We start from the raw sequence: 18,319 nt of genomic DNA on the forward strand, positions 1-18,319 counted from the left end.
AACTCAGCTGTTGAGATTCGGCCCCTGTCGCTGTCACCCTCCCCCAGCTGCTAATAAGGCTGTGAGGGGGCATGTATGGGATTGCTGTGGTCGCAGAACAGTCGGTGGTTCTTGATTCTTTTTGACTTTATTATGGTTTTTTATGGTTCCCTCTCAAGATCACTGCAGCAGTATATTGTAGAAAAATTTCATTAGCCCCTTAATACTGTGACCTAATTATTAGTAATCAGATCTCTGGGCTCAAGTGAGCAGATTAGTAGTCTTTGTTATGCCTTAATAATTTTTAATGATTTAATTCGTGGCTGTTTAGTATTGGATCTGGTTATTGTGTTTGCTGAATGCTGTCTGATGGGTATTAGGATTGCCTACTATCCGGGAATAACTAAAATATAAATTCTTTAATTACTGCATAAGGTGCTTTTCTCAACACTTCTGGTTGTGTGGTATTGTAAAATAATATTGGAAACAGGATAATAATTCCGTGACTAGCTCACAGTTATTAGATATTTACTATGTGCCAATTCTTGTGGTAAGGGCTTTTATATCTGTTATATCTAATTTAATCCTTACTGTAGTCCTATTAAGGGCTACTAGACCAGCCTCCCAGATACAGAGACCAAAGTCTGTGGAAGCTAAGGGGCTTGCCTGTGTGCCACAGTCGTCGGGGCTGGGACTTGACCCTGGGCCTGAGCTGAGGGCCGCAGCCCTGAACCCCTCTGCCAGACGGCAAGCTCTGGGGCCTTCTGTTTTCTCCATCATACAGCTCTGCTTCAGCTTTCTACTCCTAGGAGGCCACCAAGTCATTTCCTATCATTCTGTGTATGCATACAGGATTTTCCATTTCCAGTCAAATACAACTTTCATCTGTAGTCTTAGTGGTTGCCAGTTGGTTTCTTGCAGAACAGTTTCAGCTCTTAGCGTTTTTATTAAAGGTAAGAGGACTGTGTCACCTTGCTGACTATTTGGTGATTGCTTTACAGTTGGGGGTAGCCAAACCTTTGCACTGGTAGAAGCAAAAGGTAAAGCTTTTATATAATTTATTTTGGGTTATAGTGTAATTTGGGAGGGCAGATTGTCATTGTAATTTATCTTAGTCGTAGAAATTAATTTCTGCTTGCTAAAATGTACAGATGGGAAAGTTCTGGAAGCATCCTGTGTAGAAGAGAAAAAAATCCACTCAGAATTGAAAACTGGCCATAGACAGTTTAAAGTGGGGATGAGGGGAGGGCATTGGTAATCCATGGGTGGGTCGTTGAACTGAGGGTTTTTCACATTATTTTGTCTTTAGAGTCAACCCTTGTAACACTATTATTGGGAAATAGTTGACTTACTAAGCTTTCACTGAACACTCTGATTTCTGGAGCATAGTTTCTAGATTCACAAAATAGACCTTATACAACAAGATGTTACTTCGCTGTATTGAGGGATTAGATGCTCATTCTGAATTTTGACAAATTTTAATTAACTGAAATGGGTTAGCATCTTTGAGGTGAACAATTTTTTTAAAGATTTTATTTATTTGAGAGAGTATGAGCTGGAGGGAGAGGGGCAGAGGGAGAAGCAGACTCCCCACTCAGCAGGGACCCTGAGACCATGACCTGAGCAGAATTCAAGTCAGGTACTCAACCACCTGAGCCACTTGGGCACCCAAGATCAGCCTCTTTCTGATACAAACTATTTTTATTAGTGTTGTAGTTCTGGGACTTGATCTTTTAACCCCAGAAATAACAGTGTTCAGGTTTACCCATATGCATTTATCTCGTTTTTGTTTTTTCTGTCTGACCATCCTTCCATGCCGTGTGCTCCGGCCCTGCCCCCCAGCGTTGCCTATCACTCCGTCTCCCCACTTAGGTTCTAGCCAGCAGGACTGTGCAAATGCCCGAAGAATGTGCTGCTTCCAGAAGTAGCTGCCCTTTAGATTCATGCTTTCCTTTCTGCCTTCGCACATTTCTCTTGCTTTATAGCTAGCTCTGCCATACATTTAAAAAATAACTTTAAAATATATAATACAGCTTTGTCAGGGGGTCTCTGGCCATCGGGTTTACACTGCCGTAGAAGTCCACGTTATCACTCTGCTTGATTGAAGTGTTTTGCGTTGAACCTGGGGGTGGGGGGAGGACTCCCATACCCGTTCTTACTAACTGGCGAAACTCTTTCATTGAGAGTCCTAAAAAATAACTTGCTGGAGCCTGCCAGTGCCCTGGAAGTAACTTGTTTGAAAGGGAATGATGGGGTTCAGAACATGCTACCCCAAATACGGCACCTTGACATGTCAAATATTGTAAACCAATATGAGAACTGGTATGTGCAGGAAGGACACGTCAAATATTGTAAACCAATATGAGAACTGGTATGTGCAGGAAGGACTTTCTGACCTTCCCTTGAAGCAGGTCCTGCACCCAAGAGGTGCCCTCCCTAATCCCCAGAGGGAGATAAGAGCATCCTTATCTCTGAGGATGGACGGATGCCAGGAGGAATTGGAATGAATAATCCTTGCTGAGTTTCCCCATTTTACTACCCTTGGCTCATGCCCTTCTTTATCTCATCACATATTTCCATGACTCTATGGCTCATCATATCTAGTTTAAAAACACTTAGGTTTAACCTTTTCTTTGGTCTTAATTTCCTTATGAAGGCTCCTCTGTCACATAAAATTTATGTTAAATAAATCTGTCTGCTTTTCTGTTGTTATCTGTTTTCTGTTACAGAGACCCAGCCAAAAATTTAGAAGGAGAGAGACGCTATATTCCTCCCCTATGGTGTCTGGTGGTGACCATGAGGGCATGGCTGGGACACCCCGCTCACCCCAGAGTCTGCGGATGGGATCTTGGGAAAACTGACAGAAGTCCATGAAAGGTAAGCCTTCTTGCCACAGTCAGCTCTCCCAGAGATCTGTCCGTAGGGCCCAGTCTACACTAAAGAGAGGAAGGTGATATTTATCGTTGTCCCTTCTTTTCCAGATTCATATTAGCAGGAGGAAAAACCTTTGTAAACATCACATCCTGCGAATTTGGTTTTGGGTAACCATTGCTTATCGATCATTTCCCTCCCTGTCTCACTGAGCTCCCGAGAGCTCGGCCTGGCTTTCTCCCTGCTGGGGCCCTGCGGGTGATTGGACTTGTGTGTGCAGTCGGTCAGCTGCAGGTTGGGGTCTCCAGGAATGTGGCATCATCTTTATGGCTACTGTCCTACCCACTGTTGCCACCTCTCAGGGGTTTGTCTAAGTCCTTCTTTTGGCTGTCTTTACGAGTGGCTTGGGATCTTGACAGGCTTGTATCTTCTGCAGCCTCTTTGGGGAAGCCTGGTTGTGTCCATGTTTGAGCCATAGAAGGCTCATTGGTTTTAGGTCATAAAAGGCCCATCAGTTTAGTGTCACTAGAAATAGGTATACCTTTGGTTAAAAAAGGAGGAGGGAGTTCAGTACTGCCAGGAGTATTTACTGTTTGTCCTATCTGAAACCTGATTAAGATATTTTAAAGGATTTTTTTTTTTTTTAAGAGAGAGAGCACAAGCAGGGAGAGGGAGAGAGAGAATTATAAGCAGGCTCCATGCTCAGTGCAGAGCTTGATCTCATGACCTGAGATCATGAACTGAGCCAAAATCAAGAATTGGACACTTAACCAACTGCACCACCCAGTTGTCCCTGGGAAAAGTTTTAAAATATTTTCAAGGCAGCAACTTACTCCCATTGTCCACTTTCTATAGTGAAGTTGTGGTCATCAGGATTGGAAAATTAAAATCATTTGTATTACCAAAGATGGAGAGGCGATGACATGACTGGTGTATCTTATAGTCTAGATGACTCCAATTTAGTTTGAGAAGATTATTATCCTTGTCAAGGGTACAAATATAACCCAAGTAAAATTAAAGAATAAGTGACCCTTTCAAAATTTGAAATTTTCTTTTGTTCATTGAAACTGCTTCCGACAAGTGATATGTGCCTTTTGAGTCACTGCCCACAATTTAACAGAACATGGTTTCTGTGCTCTCAGAAATCTGTGAAAGAGCATAATATTAATTTAGTCTAAAAACAAATATTGAAACCCACAAGACTGAGATTTGGAATGCTCATGTTATGTATATCCACGGAACTTACTGCCAATGAAACACAAATAGTTATGCGTTAAGCCTAGATAACAGATTAATACCCGTCATTAACTGAATCCCTCTTGTGCACCTGGCACTGTACTAGGTGCTTTACACATAGGCTTTTCCATCTCAACAACTCTGCAAGAATTTTTTACAGCTCATTAAAAAAAAGTGAACATTCACAAGAAGCGAGAACCTTCCCCAATACCGCATGAGTCATGTGTGATCCAGCCAGAAAGAGAGTCAGTTTATTTTCTGAAAAACTAACTGGAAGGATATATGTAGCTTACTAAACAGAATCAGATGGGCATTATCTTAAAATATCAAGTCTTAAGTACCATCTCTGGGTATACGAATGCTGGTTTGCAGGGTAGCATTGGGAGAGCATGCAGCGTGCGCGGTGTGTCAGGTGTGCAGGTAAGCTTGGTGAACACCTGGGCTCTGACCGAATGTCTCCGCAGGGAGGCCTGTGCTCCCCGCCCGGGATAGATTATCTTTCTTGGACCCAGACCAGACTCCTGAATTGTTCATTCAGCTGCCAAGCCTGGATTCCTCTCTGTCCAGCTTTTACCCAGACACCCCTCCTTCCCATATTGATGTCCTCTGGATCCCCAGCTGTTACTTCATTCCTTTTCCTTGGAGGCAGACGGAGAACTGAAAGAGAACCATGTTGTTAACCTCCCGCCTCTTGACTAGTGGGGATTAGCCACAGAGAGTTAGCTTACCCATCCAGCTATAGAATAGGGTGCTCTGCTTTCTTTACACTCTTTTATTTCTAAAATGGAGAATTAACCAAACTTTTGAGGAAAAGGGTCAAATAGAAAGAATATGGTGAAAAGTTCTTAAACTTAGAAATAAACAAACTGAGATAAGCATGTACCGCAGACATGGTTCTGCCCTTGGGGCTTCCGGCTTCCAGATGTGTGCCGTCGCTGGCCTTACGGGTGCTCGTGGCTCCCGCTGCCACCTGCCACCTGCATAGCTCGTTAGGATTTTGTAACCTGCTTCCTCAGCATCTTCTTCAGGCCTCACTGCAGCCTCCAGCAACAGGGATAATGGTCCCTCCCTTTACTAAAGAGAAAGCCAATGAAGAGGGCCTACTTCTTGCTCAGGGCTGCCTGGAGTCAAGCCAGGTCTTCTGGCTCCAGTTCTATTACCAGAAGAGTCTCTGAGGACACATGAGTCTGCTTTCTGTCAAGAGCTCGCTTCATAGCAGCTGAGACAAATGCGTCGTAACTCGTCATCCTGCCGTGCTGTCCTCATGGTCGTACGGGGAGGGCAGCACCTGCAGAGCCATGGACGCCGAAGAACCTGAGCGGGCCGAGCCTTTCCTGCTGACCCTTGGGCCAGGCCCCAGCTCCCGCGCTGCCGAGTCCTGCCCACTGTCCGGCGGTGCCAGAGACGAAGGTGGTTCCACTAGTCCTGGAGGCTGGCAGTGAGGTACCCGAACGTTCAGTACGGTCGACCGAGGTTAGAGCCCGTGGAGTGCCCTTGAACAGAAAAGTAGGCAGCCTGGAAGGACGGACTTACTCTTCAGGAAGATAGGGCCCTGTGAGGCTGCAGGTGGGCCCGCTCCCTGCTGGCCTCCCGCCTCCATCTGTACCAGCGTGTGGAAGCTCTGATTCCGCTGTGCTTTCCAGCTCCGCATTCGAATGAAGAAAACACCAGCAGTGACAAAACAAACCTTCATCCACCTTGTCTTCCTGAAAATGGCGCCCTCTCTACTGGTAAGGGCGGGATTGCGGAACCGGCCCACCCTGCCTCCCGCTCCCTCCCCCAGCCGCGGCAGGGGGACAAGATTGCTCTGGTTAATTCTGGCTTTGCATTTAACTTATTTAAATGTAAACCTGAAAATTTTAACCCAGCTTAACGTATATTCATTTTCATGGTAGATTTAACTTAAAATTCATTCAAGTGTCCAAAAGAAATAACAATTAGCTAAAAACAACCTTTTGTTTAAAAAATTCTCAACTGAGAAACTGGTAAGTGAAACACTAAAATTTTTGTTAGTGACGATCAAATAGGTTTTTTTATGTTTAATGATCTGTAATCAAAACTGAACGTTCTTATTAAGACCTTAAACATTAGAAAATTTGATAACAACTTGGTGATTTGACAGATTTATCATCACAGATCAATCGGAGAGGTTGCGCAGGGTCACTAAAGCATCAGGCAGCCAATCAGGACTTAGAGCTGTGCTTCAGCCTGCTCTGTTCTTCTGCGTAGTTGGTGCCTGGCGCACGGTTCATATTCACTTGATCAACAAAAGGATCAATGATCAATCATCTGAATGTTTCCCAAGATGTAGTGTCCCCTCAGGATGGTACTCACTGTCCTGCAGGTCCTAGCCTCAGTCTCCTATGGGGTCCAATGCACTACGACGACACTGGTCCCTGAAACACATCCTGCGATTACCCCCTTCATTCAGCCTCCCTGTATGTCCTGTACATCTACACTTCTCCAAAGCCCACCCTCAGTTTCCCTGCAGCTCAGGTCATTATGTCCATAAATTTTTCTCCAGTCCCATTGTCCTGTGATAATCTCCTCTGAATCACTACAACACTTACGCGCAGCAAGTACAGGATGTGAGGTTGTTGAAGATTGGGGAAAAGAATTTATTATGGCTATTTATAAATTCTAGCCAGCATCACACATAGGTCTGTATACATCATGGATATTTAGCATATATTAAATTTAGGAATGCCTTTTTTGTCCAAAAGTAAACTTATTGTCCCCAAAATACTATCCACATATTTTACACATCATTGCCTGATTACTGAGTAATAGAATGGAGTAGTAGCTCTTATCAGGTAATAATGCTGCCATTCAGTGTTAACATAACCCAGTTTTTAAAAAATTGTCTGAGAAGCATTTCACATTAGCACAATTAAAGGCCAGAATATTAAAGGTTCTATACAACTAGTATGTACACACATCCTGCGTAAGAAAAAAGGACCCACAAACCGTTTTTAGAGGAAACATGTTGAGAACCTTATACAGATACGTGAATCCAAAAGATCCATCTGTTCCGTGTGCCACCATAACAGCCTTTGCAGGTTCTTCACAAACATAGAAACCATTCTTTAGAGATTAGGCTCCTTCCCCATTAAAAGAAAATAAAAGGACAAGGAGCAGAGGTTATCTCAAGATGCTGACTTGTCATCTGTAAAAGACAGCCGCAAAATACCATACACAGTGTTCGATTTCTTAAAATGTCACAGCCGGTTCCTTAGCACAGAGCTGACTCTGCTGGTGGCAGGGGCCATTGGAGGGTAGACAGCTAAACAGTACTGTACAAATGTGTGCATTGAAACTCTCTTTAAAGAATGTGAAGGGGAAGGGGACGGAGGGAGGGGAAAAGTTTCCAATATACATACACAGATGGCGCAGTCTTTTCATGGCAATGACCTGAGCCCCCAAAATAAAAGGGAAAATCTACTTGCAAAGGGTCCTTTGAAAGAGTTGATGGATTTCATCGTCCGGTTACATGGTTTGTAGGACTCGAAGATATTCAAGTCTGTGGTAAACACCAAACTGCATGACCCCCTGGAGGAAAAAGCACAGAGAAAGCTGTTGTAGTTCACACTGGCAGTGCAAAGATGGGACTTAAGTCGTTAACCTCACCACTTAAAGGCAAGCGACCGTTTTCCTTCAAATGCTCATCTTTTCTCTTAGCACAAACTGAAAACCGCTGCCAACTACATTAAATTAACACCGCCTGCTACAGAAATAATTTGATAAAGCATTAACCTTAACCCATTAAAAAATATGAGTTAAGCATCTTTCCTATTAAAATTGTATTTTAACAATGTAGGTAATCACATTGTAAGATTATATGAAAAAACGAGTCTAGTAAACACTGCTCTAAAATTATTTTCTGCTTTTAGATGCCCTCTTAATATTTAATGGTAAATAAGGAGAAGAGATGAAAAATAGAACAGATGTCGTTTTTGATAATGCATTTTTTTCTCTTAAAAACATGAATTAAAACAGATTCGAGGAAAATTTATCTAATTTCTTTTAATAATAATAAAAAAGCTGTTCTTGAGCCTAAAATCTGAAGACAGCTGATGAAGTACAGTTATCTCTTTGAAGATTACTGAGGCCTTTGAAGAAGGTAAATGCTCAGAACTTGGCAAAATTCTGATACAAATAAGTTTTGACATGTTCATGGTAACTTTAGGCTTAATATTATAAGTATTCTTAAGAGTATTGCTCCTGCATAAGCTTTACACATGGCAATTGATGCTCAGCATAAGTGATTCTTGGCTTCTGTTTATCTCAGAATAAGATGCAAGATAAAACAATACTTAATGCCTCACTGAGAGATCTGTTTCAGACTTTTCTCTTTCTTCCTCTAGAGGACAGTCAATATAAGCCTGCATAAAGGGGAGTATTCAAAAGTTTTCTTTGGAAGTCATCTGGTGAAGACTTCTCATGGGGAGAAAAAAGTCGGCTTCACTTCTACCTTCCTAAGTTCTCTATAACAAAAGAAACTAATGAAAGAGGGACGCCTGGGTGCTCAGTGGTCGAGCGTCTGCCTTTATTTAGCCTAAGGCGTGATCCTGGAGTCCCTGGATCAAGCTCTGCATCGGGCTTCCTGCATGAGCCTGCTTCTCCCTCTGCATGTGTCTGTGCCTCTCTCTCTCTCTCTCTCTCTCTCTCTCTGTATCTCTCATGAATAAAAAAATAAATAAATCTTTAAGAAAATAAATTAATGAAAGAATGCATACAAATTTATTTAATACAAATTTTATGTGATACAGGAGGTTTCAGAAGGAAATGAAGACCAAAGAAATGGTTAAAACTTGATTTTTTATCCTAGGTTTGATCAAAATTAGAAAATGAAAAATATGATGGGACAAAAACAAGTATGAGCTGAGAGTAGTAAACAGAAGAAAACAGGGTCTTCTCAGAGTCCCTCTGTCTTTGGAAAGAAGTATGCTCCTTCTCTCTGGATCCAGGGAGGGCACCTCTCGTTTGAGCATCTTATGCTCTATCAGGGGAAGTCCAGATAGTCATTTCTGCACATGCCATTTCTTACATTCCTTCAGTTTGTAATATTCAGCATACCAAGGTGCCATATTCTGGGGTAGCATGTCCTGAACCCTGTCTTTCCCCCATGAGAAACTTTCCCAAGAAGTCTCCTAGTCCAGACCTCGAGTTGGTAGACTGTCCCATAACCCATGGAACCAGTCTCAGTCCTGGGAAGAGGTCAGTCCTGTCAAACAGTCGTGTCTCGTTTCAGGAAGTGGTAGTATTAGCAGGTGGAGTAGATGCCTACCTGTGTTAGGTCTTTCCATGGTATGAGCAATCAGGCACTTAAGAAAGGATATTTTTCTAGAGACAAAACAACAACAAAAAAGAGATTAGGGCAGCCCCTGTGGCGCAGCGGTTTAGTGCCTCCTGCAGCCCAGGGCGTGATCCTGGAGACCCTAGATCGAGTTCCACGTCAGGCTCTCTGTATGATGTCTGCTTCTCCCTCTGTGTCTCTGCCTCTCTCTCGCTCTCTCTCTCTGTCTCTATGAATAAATAAATAAATCTTTTTTAAAAAAGAGATTAATGGTTAGAACAAACTCTAAACTCAGTTTTTGAGTCCAGAAGGCAGGCAGTCAAGATTTCTAGATAATTGGGCTCAAAGCATCTTTTAGATGGTGGAGTGAGGGCAGGCAGTGATGATCTGACAGATTTTCCTGATTTGCAGTTTGAATGTCTGTGGCGTCATCACGTGTTCCAGTGAACTTTCTGAGTGGCCTACACAGCTGCAGGCAGGAAGGTTGCTCGCATGATCTGCTGGAGTGATTTCTCAGAAGTTTAAATCAAGCCCACTATCCTCAGCTTGCAGGGTTTCAAGAAGAGGACAGTTTGGGTTCTGTGATTCTGAAGCAAAATTTAGGGAGAATTTAGAAGTGTTTAGAAATTTAGTGGGAGAAAAATTAGAAATGTTAGTTTAGAGAATTATAGCCAGATTTTGGAGAAAGCCAGAAGAATTCAGGATCCAGTCCTATTTATAGGTAGATAACAAAACCTGCAACTTAATGAACAAGAGTAGAAATTAAGACCCCCAAGGTGGACTACAGTTAGCTGTAGTCTCTCTACAGTCACTCACATTTCTATCAAAGATAAAGTATTCTGTTTGCCAAGTAAGCCTAGTCTCATTAATTTTGGCCTGATTATTTACACAAGTGCAGCAAGAAAAGTGATTGATGATATAGAATCAATTTTTTAAGTTTGCTTTGCTAGAACTTTCAATGAGGAGTCTCAAAAGCTTCTCATGACTAGGAAGCCAGGCCAAGAACTTGCCACTGGATTTTGCCTTATTGCCTATAGATTTGGCTGAAATCCTGTCTTCCTGAGATTCCCACAATATTTCATGGTTCCTGAGCACCCTAGGAAGTGACATTCCGTACTCACCTGTAAGATTGGGAAACCTATAAGCCAGTTACTAGGCCAATTTTTTCTCCCAAGAGAGTTTTATTAGCACTAGCTCCCTGAAGACATCTTTGTTCCTTAAATCTGCCTGGTCGTATCTAATTGTATACATCATTCTCAGATATGACAGTTGAGTCAAAGCCTTGGTAATATAACCAACGCTTTTGATTAGTTCCTGTTACAAGGAAAACCGATTTTTATTGGACTTAGGCAAATAACTATATTGTGATGAAAACAAAAATATTAAGAGGTTCTGAACACTGGAAGGACCAGGGAAGGAAGAAAACAAATTGTTTCATCTCTGTCCACAAAACCATACTTTACCAAATTGTTGTAAATTACAGACCATTTAAGAGGAAACCCAAATAATAAAAAATGAGCAATGTTTCAAGCAAAAAGTTAAGTTACAACCTTCCTCATCAGTTCCTTCAGTCTCATGTAATTAATTCTTTTTCTAGTTGATCTTTGATTAGCAGTCTTATGACCCCATCAGCTTCATTAGTTTGGAAAATTAGTCCACTGGCATGGTCTCAAAGGGATGGCATCATTGGGCATTCTTGCCTGTACCTGATTGTAAACATGTTCAGAGAAGGATCAGGAGTAAAAACAAGTCTTTTGTCTGTGAATGACAAAAGACTGTAAAATGGCCATGGTTAAAAATCTGATAAGAGGTTATTCTAATGTAACTGACAAGGAACTTTATTTCAGTGAGATATGATACTTTAACTTAATAACCAGAATTATGACTGATAACATGATGCTAAACACATCATGAACATCAAGAATACTGACAAATTTCTGTGAACTTCATGCAGTTCTGAAATACTTATATTAAATAGCATATATCCATACAAATATAACCAAAAGAAAGTTTATCATCACTTCTTGGACAACATTTCCCATGCAGTTTAATATATCAAATAAACCTAATTAGTTTTTTTTTTAAAAGAGTTTATTTATTCATGAGAGACACACACACACAGAGGCAGAGACACAGGCAGAGGGAGAAGCAGGCTCCATGCAAGGAGCCCAACGTGGGACTCGATTCTGGGTCTCCAGGATCATGCCCTGGGCTGAAGGCAGGTGCTAAACCGCTGAGCCACCCAGGGATCCCCAAAACTAATTAGTTTTAACATCTTTTTCAAAGTGAGAGACAAATCCTTTGAGATTTTTCCAGGGACCCTCTTTAAAATATCAAAGTTAGTTTAGGTAGAAAAGACTATCTAGAATTTGATTTTGGAAATCTTGTCAAAAATGTCAAAAGATTTGAATGCTTGATTAAATAGTACCATAGATCATTATAATACTTCATTACTTAATCAGAGTGACAAAAAAGTGCTTAAAGGCAAATACAGAAGGTAACATAGTTGTGAACAAACCCCTAGCTCTCTTAATAGGAGAAGATTTGGTTTTCCTAAATAATCAAAGACCTGATGAAGACAGCATGAAGCCCAGAAAATCATTCTGATGACATGCAGAACTTTGGTTCCCCAGGAAAATTACTTAAAAGATTTTTTTAAAAATTACTTTTTCAGTTTCTTAATGTAAGCAGACAGTAATCCAAGGAAATTTGTCATTCTAGTTTTATATCAGTATACCTCTGATATTAAGGTTCATCCTTTTTGGGGCCCCTGGGTGGCTCAGGGGTTGAGCATCTGCCTTTGGCTCAGGTTGTGATCCTGGGGTCATGGGATCTGGTCCCACATCAGGCTCCCCACAGGGATCCTGCGTCTCCCTCTGCCTTTGTCTCTGCCTCTGTGTCTCTCATGAATAAATAAAATCTTAAAAGAAAAAAAATTTATCAGACAGAGAATGCATGGGTGCAGAGGGCAAGGGAGATGGAGAATCTCAAGCTGACTCTCTGCTGAGCGTGGGGCTCGGTGTGGGGCTCAGTCTCACCACCCTGAGATCATGACCAGAGCCAAAATCAACAGTCCTATGCTTACCTGGCTGAGCCACCCAGGCACCCTCATCTTTTGTTTTTTAACTTACAAATAAATCTATTTAATCTTAACAGCTTAAACACAATAAAATTCCTTTTCCTCAAACCTTCTATAAACAAAAAATTACTCAGTTGGGGCTCCAAGGTGGCTCAGTTGGTTAAGCGTCCAACTTAACTGCCACATACTGTCTGTAGCACGACTATGAGCTGTCCGCCACATACTAACAATCTGTAGTTTGTTAGCAAATATATGAATGTACAACTTCACAATTTCTAGAGGCATATGCTTCCTCTAAGTATAGCTTTTCAGTGTGGCAAAGCACATGTTTGCTAACAGACGTAAGTATCTTCTGTCTCTACCAAATTTAAGAAGCAAAAAGTACATAAACTTATAATGAACAATTAATGTTTCAGTGCTTTAAGGTATTTGGAAATGGTCAAGATAGTCAATGACTCTCCATCATTTAACTTATTATGGCTAAGTTTCTAAAAAATTTTTTGGAAACTGTTTTTAAGTAGACATTATAAAACAATGGTTTTTAAAAAGCTCATTTATAAGCTTTTATCCCACTTACATTAAATCATTTATTCTTAGTAGTTATTTATGAATTGCTCATGAAAATTTTGTGAGATATTAAACAAGACTAGCCATCATTTTAAATTATTTTTCTTCTGGACAAATCAAGCAAGTATGAAAAATATGTGATTCTCCCACTCTTTTTTTCCTTCTCCCTCCTCCTCCTCCTTCATATTCTTCCTTCTTCCTTTTTTTTTTTTTTTACACTGTTGTCCTTGACATACACCAAGTAATGTATTTTTATTGTACATTTTGTTCTAGATTGGGTTTATATTTCATAATCTTAAAACATTTATTAAAGATAACATAAGCTTGTGTGACTAGTAAACCTAAGTAGAAAAAAAAAGCCTGTATGGTGCATTATATTTAATACTGAAGCCCTAAAAATATACCTGTTTTTATCTTATCAACAATTGTAAAGCTAGCTTTATTTACCAAAGCTTATCCCAGATCATGTGAACTTAAAAAAATAAAAGTTTGGGTTAGTTTCTATATTTCTGTGAATTTTAGAAATAATTTATATAAGTGCTCATTTATCTCTAAGTCAATTTTAAAAGCCCCCCTTTAAGAGATTTTATAAATTAACCTGGTAATAACTTCCAGAGATAGAATAATATCACATATCCATAATCTACATGTATATACAGACAACACAAAGATTTCACAGCTTTTATTCCAAAATTTTGCTGATGTTTTAGTAAAACATAGTAAAACTCACTAGTTTTTATCCATTTTGTATCTTTATCTGAATTGTGTTTCTGACAAATAGGATAAATTGAGGGTTACCTACTCAGCATGAGGACTAATGACTTTTACTAATATTTTTGGAAAAGGCTCTTAAGAGTTTCATTTGCCTTGACGTGTAGTCTCATGGAGGCTGTGAAGTAGGTTTTAGGCAGGTGACTAGGAGATTAGTGCTGTCTCAGTGTCTCCAGTGCTCATCTGGGGAGAGAAAATGTTACATCAATTTCTGATTAGCCTTTTTCCTTTCAGTCTGACACTGCTTTTGAAGACCGTGAGGTCACTGAGAGCAGGAGGCCTGAAGTTCAAGTATCCCTTGAACTCAATCCCTTGAGATTGAGGCCCATGTTGAGCTTCTTTCTGGTCGTGGAGCCTGCTTAAGATTCTCTCTCTCTCCTCCTCCCCTCCAAAAAAACAACATAAATAAAAATAGTAACTGTTTCCCAATTTTATTTTATTTTTTTAAAAAATTTTTATTCATGTCAGAGAGAGAGAAAGAGAGAGAGAGAGAGAGGCAGAGACACAGGCAGAGGGAGAAGCAGGCTCCATGCCGGGAGCCCGATGCAGGACTTGATCCCAGGACCCCGGGATGACGTTCTGAGCCGAAGGCAGACACTCAACCACTGAGCCACCCAGGTGTCCCCATATTTAAAAACCATATTTCATTTTCTGCAAAGGTACCAAAGTGGTAATGTATGACCAGACTTTAGGATTGATCTCCTTGGGACTAGAGCTTTGTTATCACCTGGAAGAAAAAATTACTTAAACCATTTAACATGTGGGAATGACTATAATTATGACAGGACAAACCTTGCTCTCACTAGAAGATAGGATAGGGTAGTGAATAAAAACCCCACTAGAATGGAAATTGTAGGATCTGTACTTGCCCCATTTTTTCCCCACTAACTGGCTGTAGGAACTTAAGCTCTGAGTTAGTATTATCTGTAAAATGAGGGACTTAGAAGTAAATATTGAGGGTCCCTTCCAGATCTATCTACATAAACTGTGTACAGATGTTTATTATGGAAATCGGTTCTGCAGATGGAGATCGAGAAGTCCCACATTTGGCCGCCTATGAACAGGTGAACCAGAACAGTTGATGGTGTAATGCAGTCTAAGTCTGAGGGCCTGAGAACCAGGGAGGATAGTGAAGGTGTAAGTCCTGACTTGAGTCCAGGAGTGCCAGTGCCTGAGGGCAGGAGAAGATGGATGTCTTGGGTTAGACGGGGCGAATTCACTCTTCCTCTACGGCTTTTGTTCTTTCCAGGTTCTCAAAGGATCCGATGATGCCCACACACATTGGGGAACACAATCTTTTTTACTCAGTTCACCAATTCAAATGCTAATCTCTTCCAGAAATACCTTCATAGACACACCCAGAAATAAGGCTTTACCAGCTGTCTGGCGTCCCTTGCTCCAGTGAACTTGACACATAAAATTAACCATCTCAAGTCAACTTGGCACGTGTATGCATCTTCTTAAAGATATTTGCAGAATTTTGCGCTTCATGTACATGTTTACTTAGTACATGTCCTCGTACACACATTTGTAACAAATAGGACCAATACAGACTTTATTCCTGTAACTGGTCACATGGTCGTAGCTGGTATTTATAACTCCCTTCACCTGCTGCCCATTCTGTATTCCCTGTGTCTTCCGCTGGCACCTCACCTGGTCGTGGTTCTTTACCTGATGAAGTGACACAAGCCTTCATTCCTGAAGGATCTGCGGCCTTAGTAGACCCGCCGGGATGGCATTGTAGTTTACATTGACCTTAATTCTGGCAACACTAAGAGATAATAGCCTAGGGGATCTCCTGATCCCCAGACATACTGGTACACCCATTATGGACTTGCTGTCCAGTTCGTACGTAGTGGGGATCCTGGATCTTCTTATCCACTTGATTGTTAGAATCCTCCTCTGCTGGAGTTACTCTTTGCTGAGTACTCACATGGGACACACATATGTTTTGCCCATTCAGAGAGGTCTGTTCCATATTCATCTTTCCCAGCTTTCTTGGTTACCAATTTTCTGATTATCGCTCTCCCATTTCCGTGACCATCCAGCCAAACCATCGGCGGCAGCCCATGAATTGTTATGTTCAACCACGTCTGGCACAGGACACACCTCGGTGCACTGCACACAATTCCCTTCCCCGCTTTCCTTGAGGAATGCCCTGGCGAGGAGGCGTCGTGCTGGATCTGAGCACTCTCTGGCGGTGCCTGCTTAGCAGCAAGACACACCTGTAAATCAGGCCTGAGTCTTCGTCAGTGAATCATGGGGAACCCCCATGAAGCTGTAGGTGCAGGCTGGGAGAGAGAAGGCAGGGTAGCCGCAGTGGGGGCCGTGGGCGTTTGGGCCACTTCGTGTGTCTTTCTTTTTTTTTTTTTTTTTTTTTTTAATTTTTATTTATTTATGATAGTCACACACACACATAGAGAGAGAGAGAGGCAGAGACATAGGCAGAGGGAGAAGCAGGCTCCATGCACTGGGAGCCCGACGTGGGATTCGATCCCGGGTCTCCAGGATCGTGCCCTGGGCCAAAGGCAGGCGCCAAACCACAGCGCCACCCAGGGATCCCTCGTGTGTCTTTCTTATGTTTTCAAGGCCTGCTTGGGCCTGATCCCTGTGCCACTTATATTTGACGGTGGAGCATGGCTGCGCACGCCCAGCGTATGGCTTGGTGGGTCATTACACTCCCTTCCTGATGGGCAGCACTCCCTCCCTTCCAAATTACTCAGGGTAATTTGAGGCCAAGCGTTTAATTGGTACTAAGGCCTAGGAGCAGGCTAGGAGTGTGTCTTAAAAGGAGAGTGTGAGGATGGTGGCAGGTCCTTGCTCCCAAATCCTGAAGGCCTGTGGCGACTCACCGATGGGGGACTGCCAAGTGCTCCAAACACATTCTTGCCTGCCGCTGCCTCCGCAGACGCCATGGGATCCTCTGGATCACGGGACCCAAAGGGCAGGGCCCCAGTCAGACTAACAGCTTTTCAGGTCACTTGGTAAATGGGCTGGAGTCGCACGCCCACATGAGGAGTGGGTTCCCTCCAAAATCCAAATCGAGGCAGGAAGGCTGGAGTAGTTCTTACTCTTCCTTCAGTGGAACCCGGTCAGCATAGTGCCGTCAATGTATGGACCAGTGGAAGTTGCGGGAAGGAAAGCCGATTCGGGTGTCCAGGAAGTCAGCTATGCTTACAGCTGAAGAGGTGATGTACTCCCGAGGCCGGACAGTGAGGGTACCTGGTTCTGGCGGGGCCTGTGGACCGGGCGGGGGAAGGTATTTGCTGGATCGGTCGCTGCCCCCCAGGCCCCAGCGGGATGCATTGGCTCCTGCGCCAGAACCACATCCAGCACAGCAGCGATGACCAGTTCCCACCCGGTCGAGCTTAGGGCGGCCCCTCGTTCTCCGGGGGCATCTGCCTTCAGCCCAGGGCCACATCCCGGGGTGGGGGGGTAGGCATTACCGCCCTGCATCTTTCAGCTACTTGGCCATAGCACTAAGCTCTGCAGTCCCTGTGGGATGTGGTAGGGGATGTGCTGTTGCTTCTGATTTGCTGTTCTCCTAGGTTTGGGCAGTCCTGCCGCTTCCACATGGCTTTCCCGCCGCAGGAGCCCTCGTTACACGGGCCAGGGAACCAGTGTGTGTCCTGTTAGCAGCAGCTCTGCCGCCTCTAGGTGTGCGTGTTCCACTCACGCCTTCCGGCATGGGGGCCGTGACGCAGGGTGGCCTTGGGGACCCCCCGGACCTGTGTGACATAGGCCTGGGCCAAAACTCCATTGATGCCCTGAGCCCGCATAGGCCCCCGCTCTGACTGGAGGGCCACGTGAGGTTTGGGTTTCCTGGAGTTTGTCAGTTCAGGGCCAGTGTCCATGAGTCCTTAAAAGGTCTGATTGTTTCCTTTCCCAAATCCACAGTTAACATTGGCAAAAGCCCACGTAGGTGCCTTTGGGGGAAGGCTGGGGAATGATTGACCGTGTTCATTTTTGCCCTGTGCCAGGGTCCTTCCTCAGGGGGATTGGGCCTCCCCTTATTCAAGGGCTCTGGATCCGGGGGCGCCCGGGGGCTCAGCTCAGCATCCGACTCAGTGTGGGTCTTGGTCTCAAGGTCAGGAGTTCACAGCCTGCACTGGGCCCCGCACTGGGTACGGAGCCTACTTTTAAAAAGTGAGGTTGGGGGGCCCTCTGGCTCAAGTGTAGGAGTTGACGGGGGGCCATGGCTCTGTGTTAGTGGTTTGAGTTAGACTTTTGTTCTCTTGACCTAGGTTGATTCTGCTTACGGGTCAGGTAAGACCACAGTAGACCTCATGCGGATTCCTCTTCTAGCAGCACCGTGGGTCACTAGCCCGTGCCGTGGCACTAAATGAGTCCTGCTGTTCCGCTTGCTGTTCCGGCTGCCGCCCGTTTGGCTGTGGCGCACCCACCTTGCCTTTGCTGCTCGGGGTCTCGCTTGGCACCTGCCACCCCGGGACCGGCCACTCCCGTTGGTTTTAGGTTTTCCAGTTGAGTTGGTTGTAGTTCTCAATGTAAGGTCTAGCCCA

General features: G+C 43.3%; 1 protein-coding gene across 6 annotated transcripts in view; it reads left to right on the plus strand.

The window, feature by feature from the left end:
* Positions 1-18,319, plus strand: part of DISP1 (dispatched RND transporter family member 1) — a 155,832-nt gene that overhangs the window by 15,676 nt on the left and 121,837 nt on the right. For all 6 annotated transcript variants that reach the window (XM_072814546.1, XM_072814549.1, XM_072814547.1 and 3 more), the window contains exon 2: positions 2,709-2,856. Coding sequence is in view for 2 of the 6 variants with exons in the window: in XM_072814548.1 (XP_072670649.1) it covers positions 2,850-2,856 (7 nt within the window). In the remaining 4 variants the exon portion in view is untranslated. The remainder of the gene's footprint in view (positions 1-2,708; positions 2,857-18,319) is intronic.

This window comes from Canis lupus, chromosome 38, assembly GCF_048164855.1.
Source record: "Canis lupus baileyi chromosome 38, mCanLup2.hap1, whole genome shotgun sequence".
NCBI classification, from domain to species: Eukaryota; Metazoa; Chordata; class Mammalia; order Carnivora; family Canidae; genus Canis; species Canis lupus.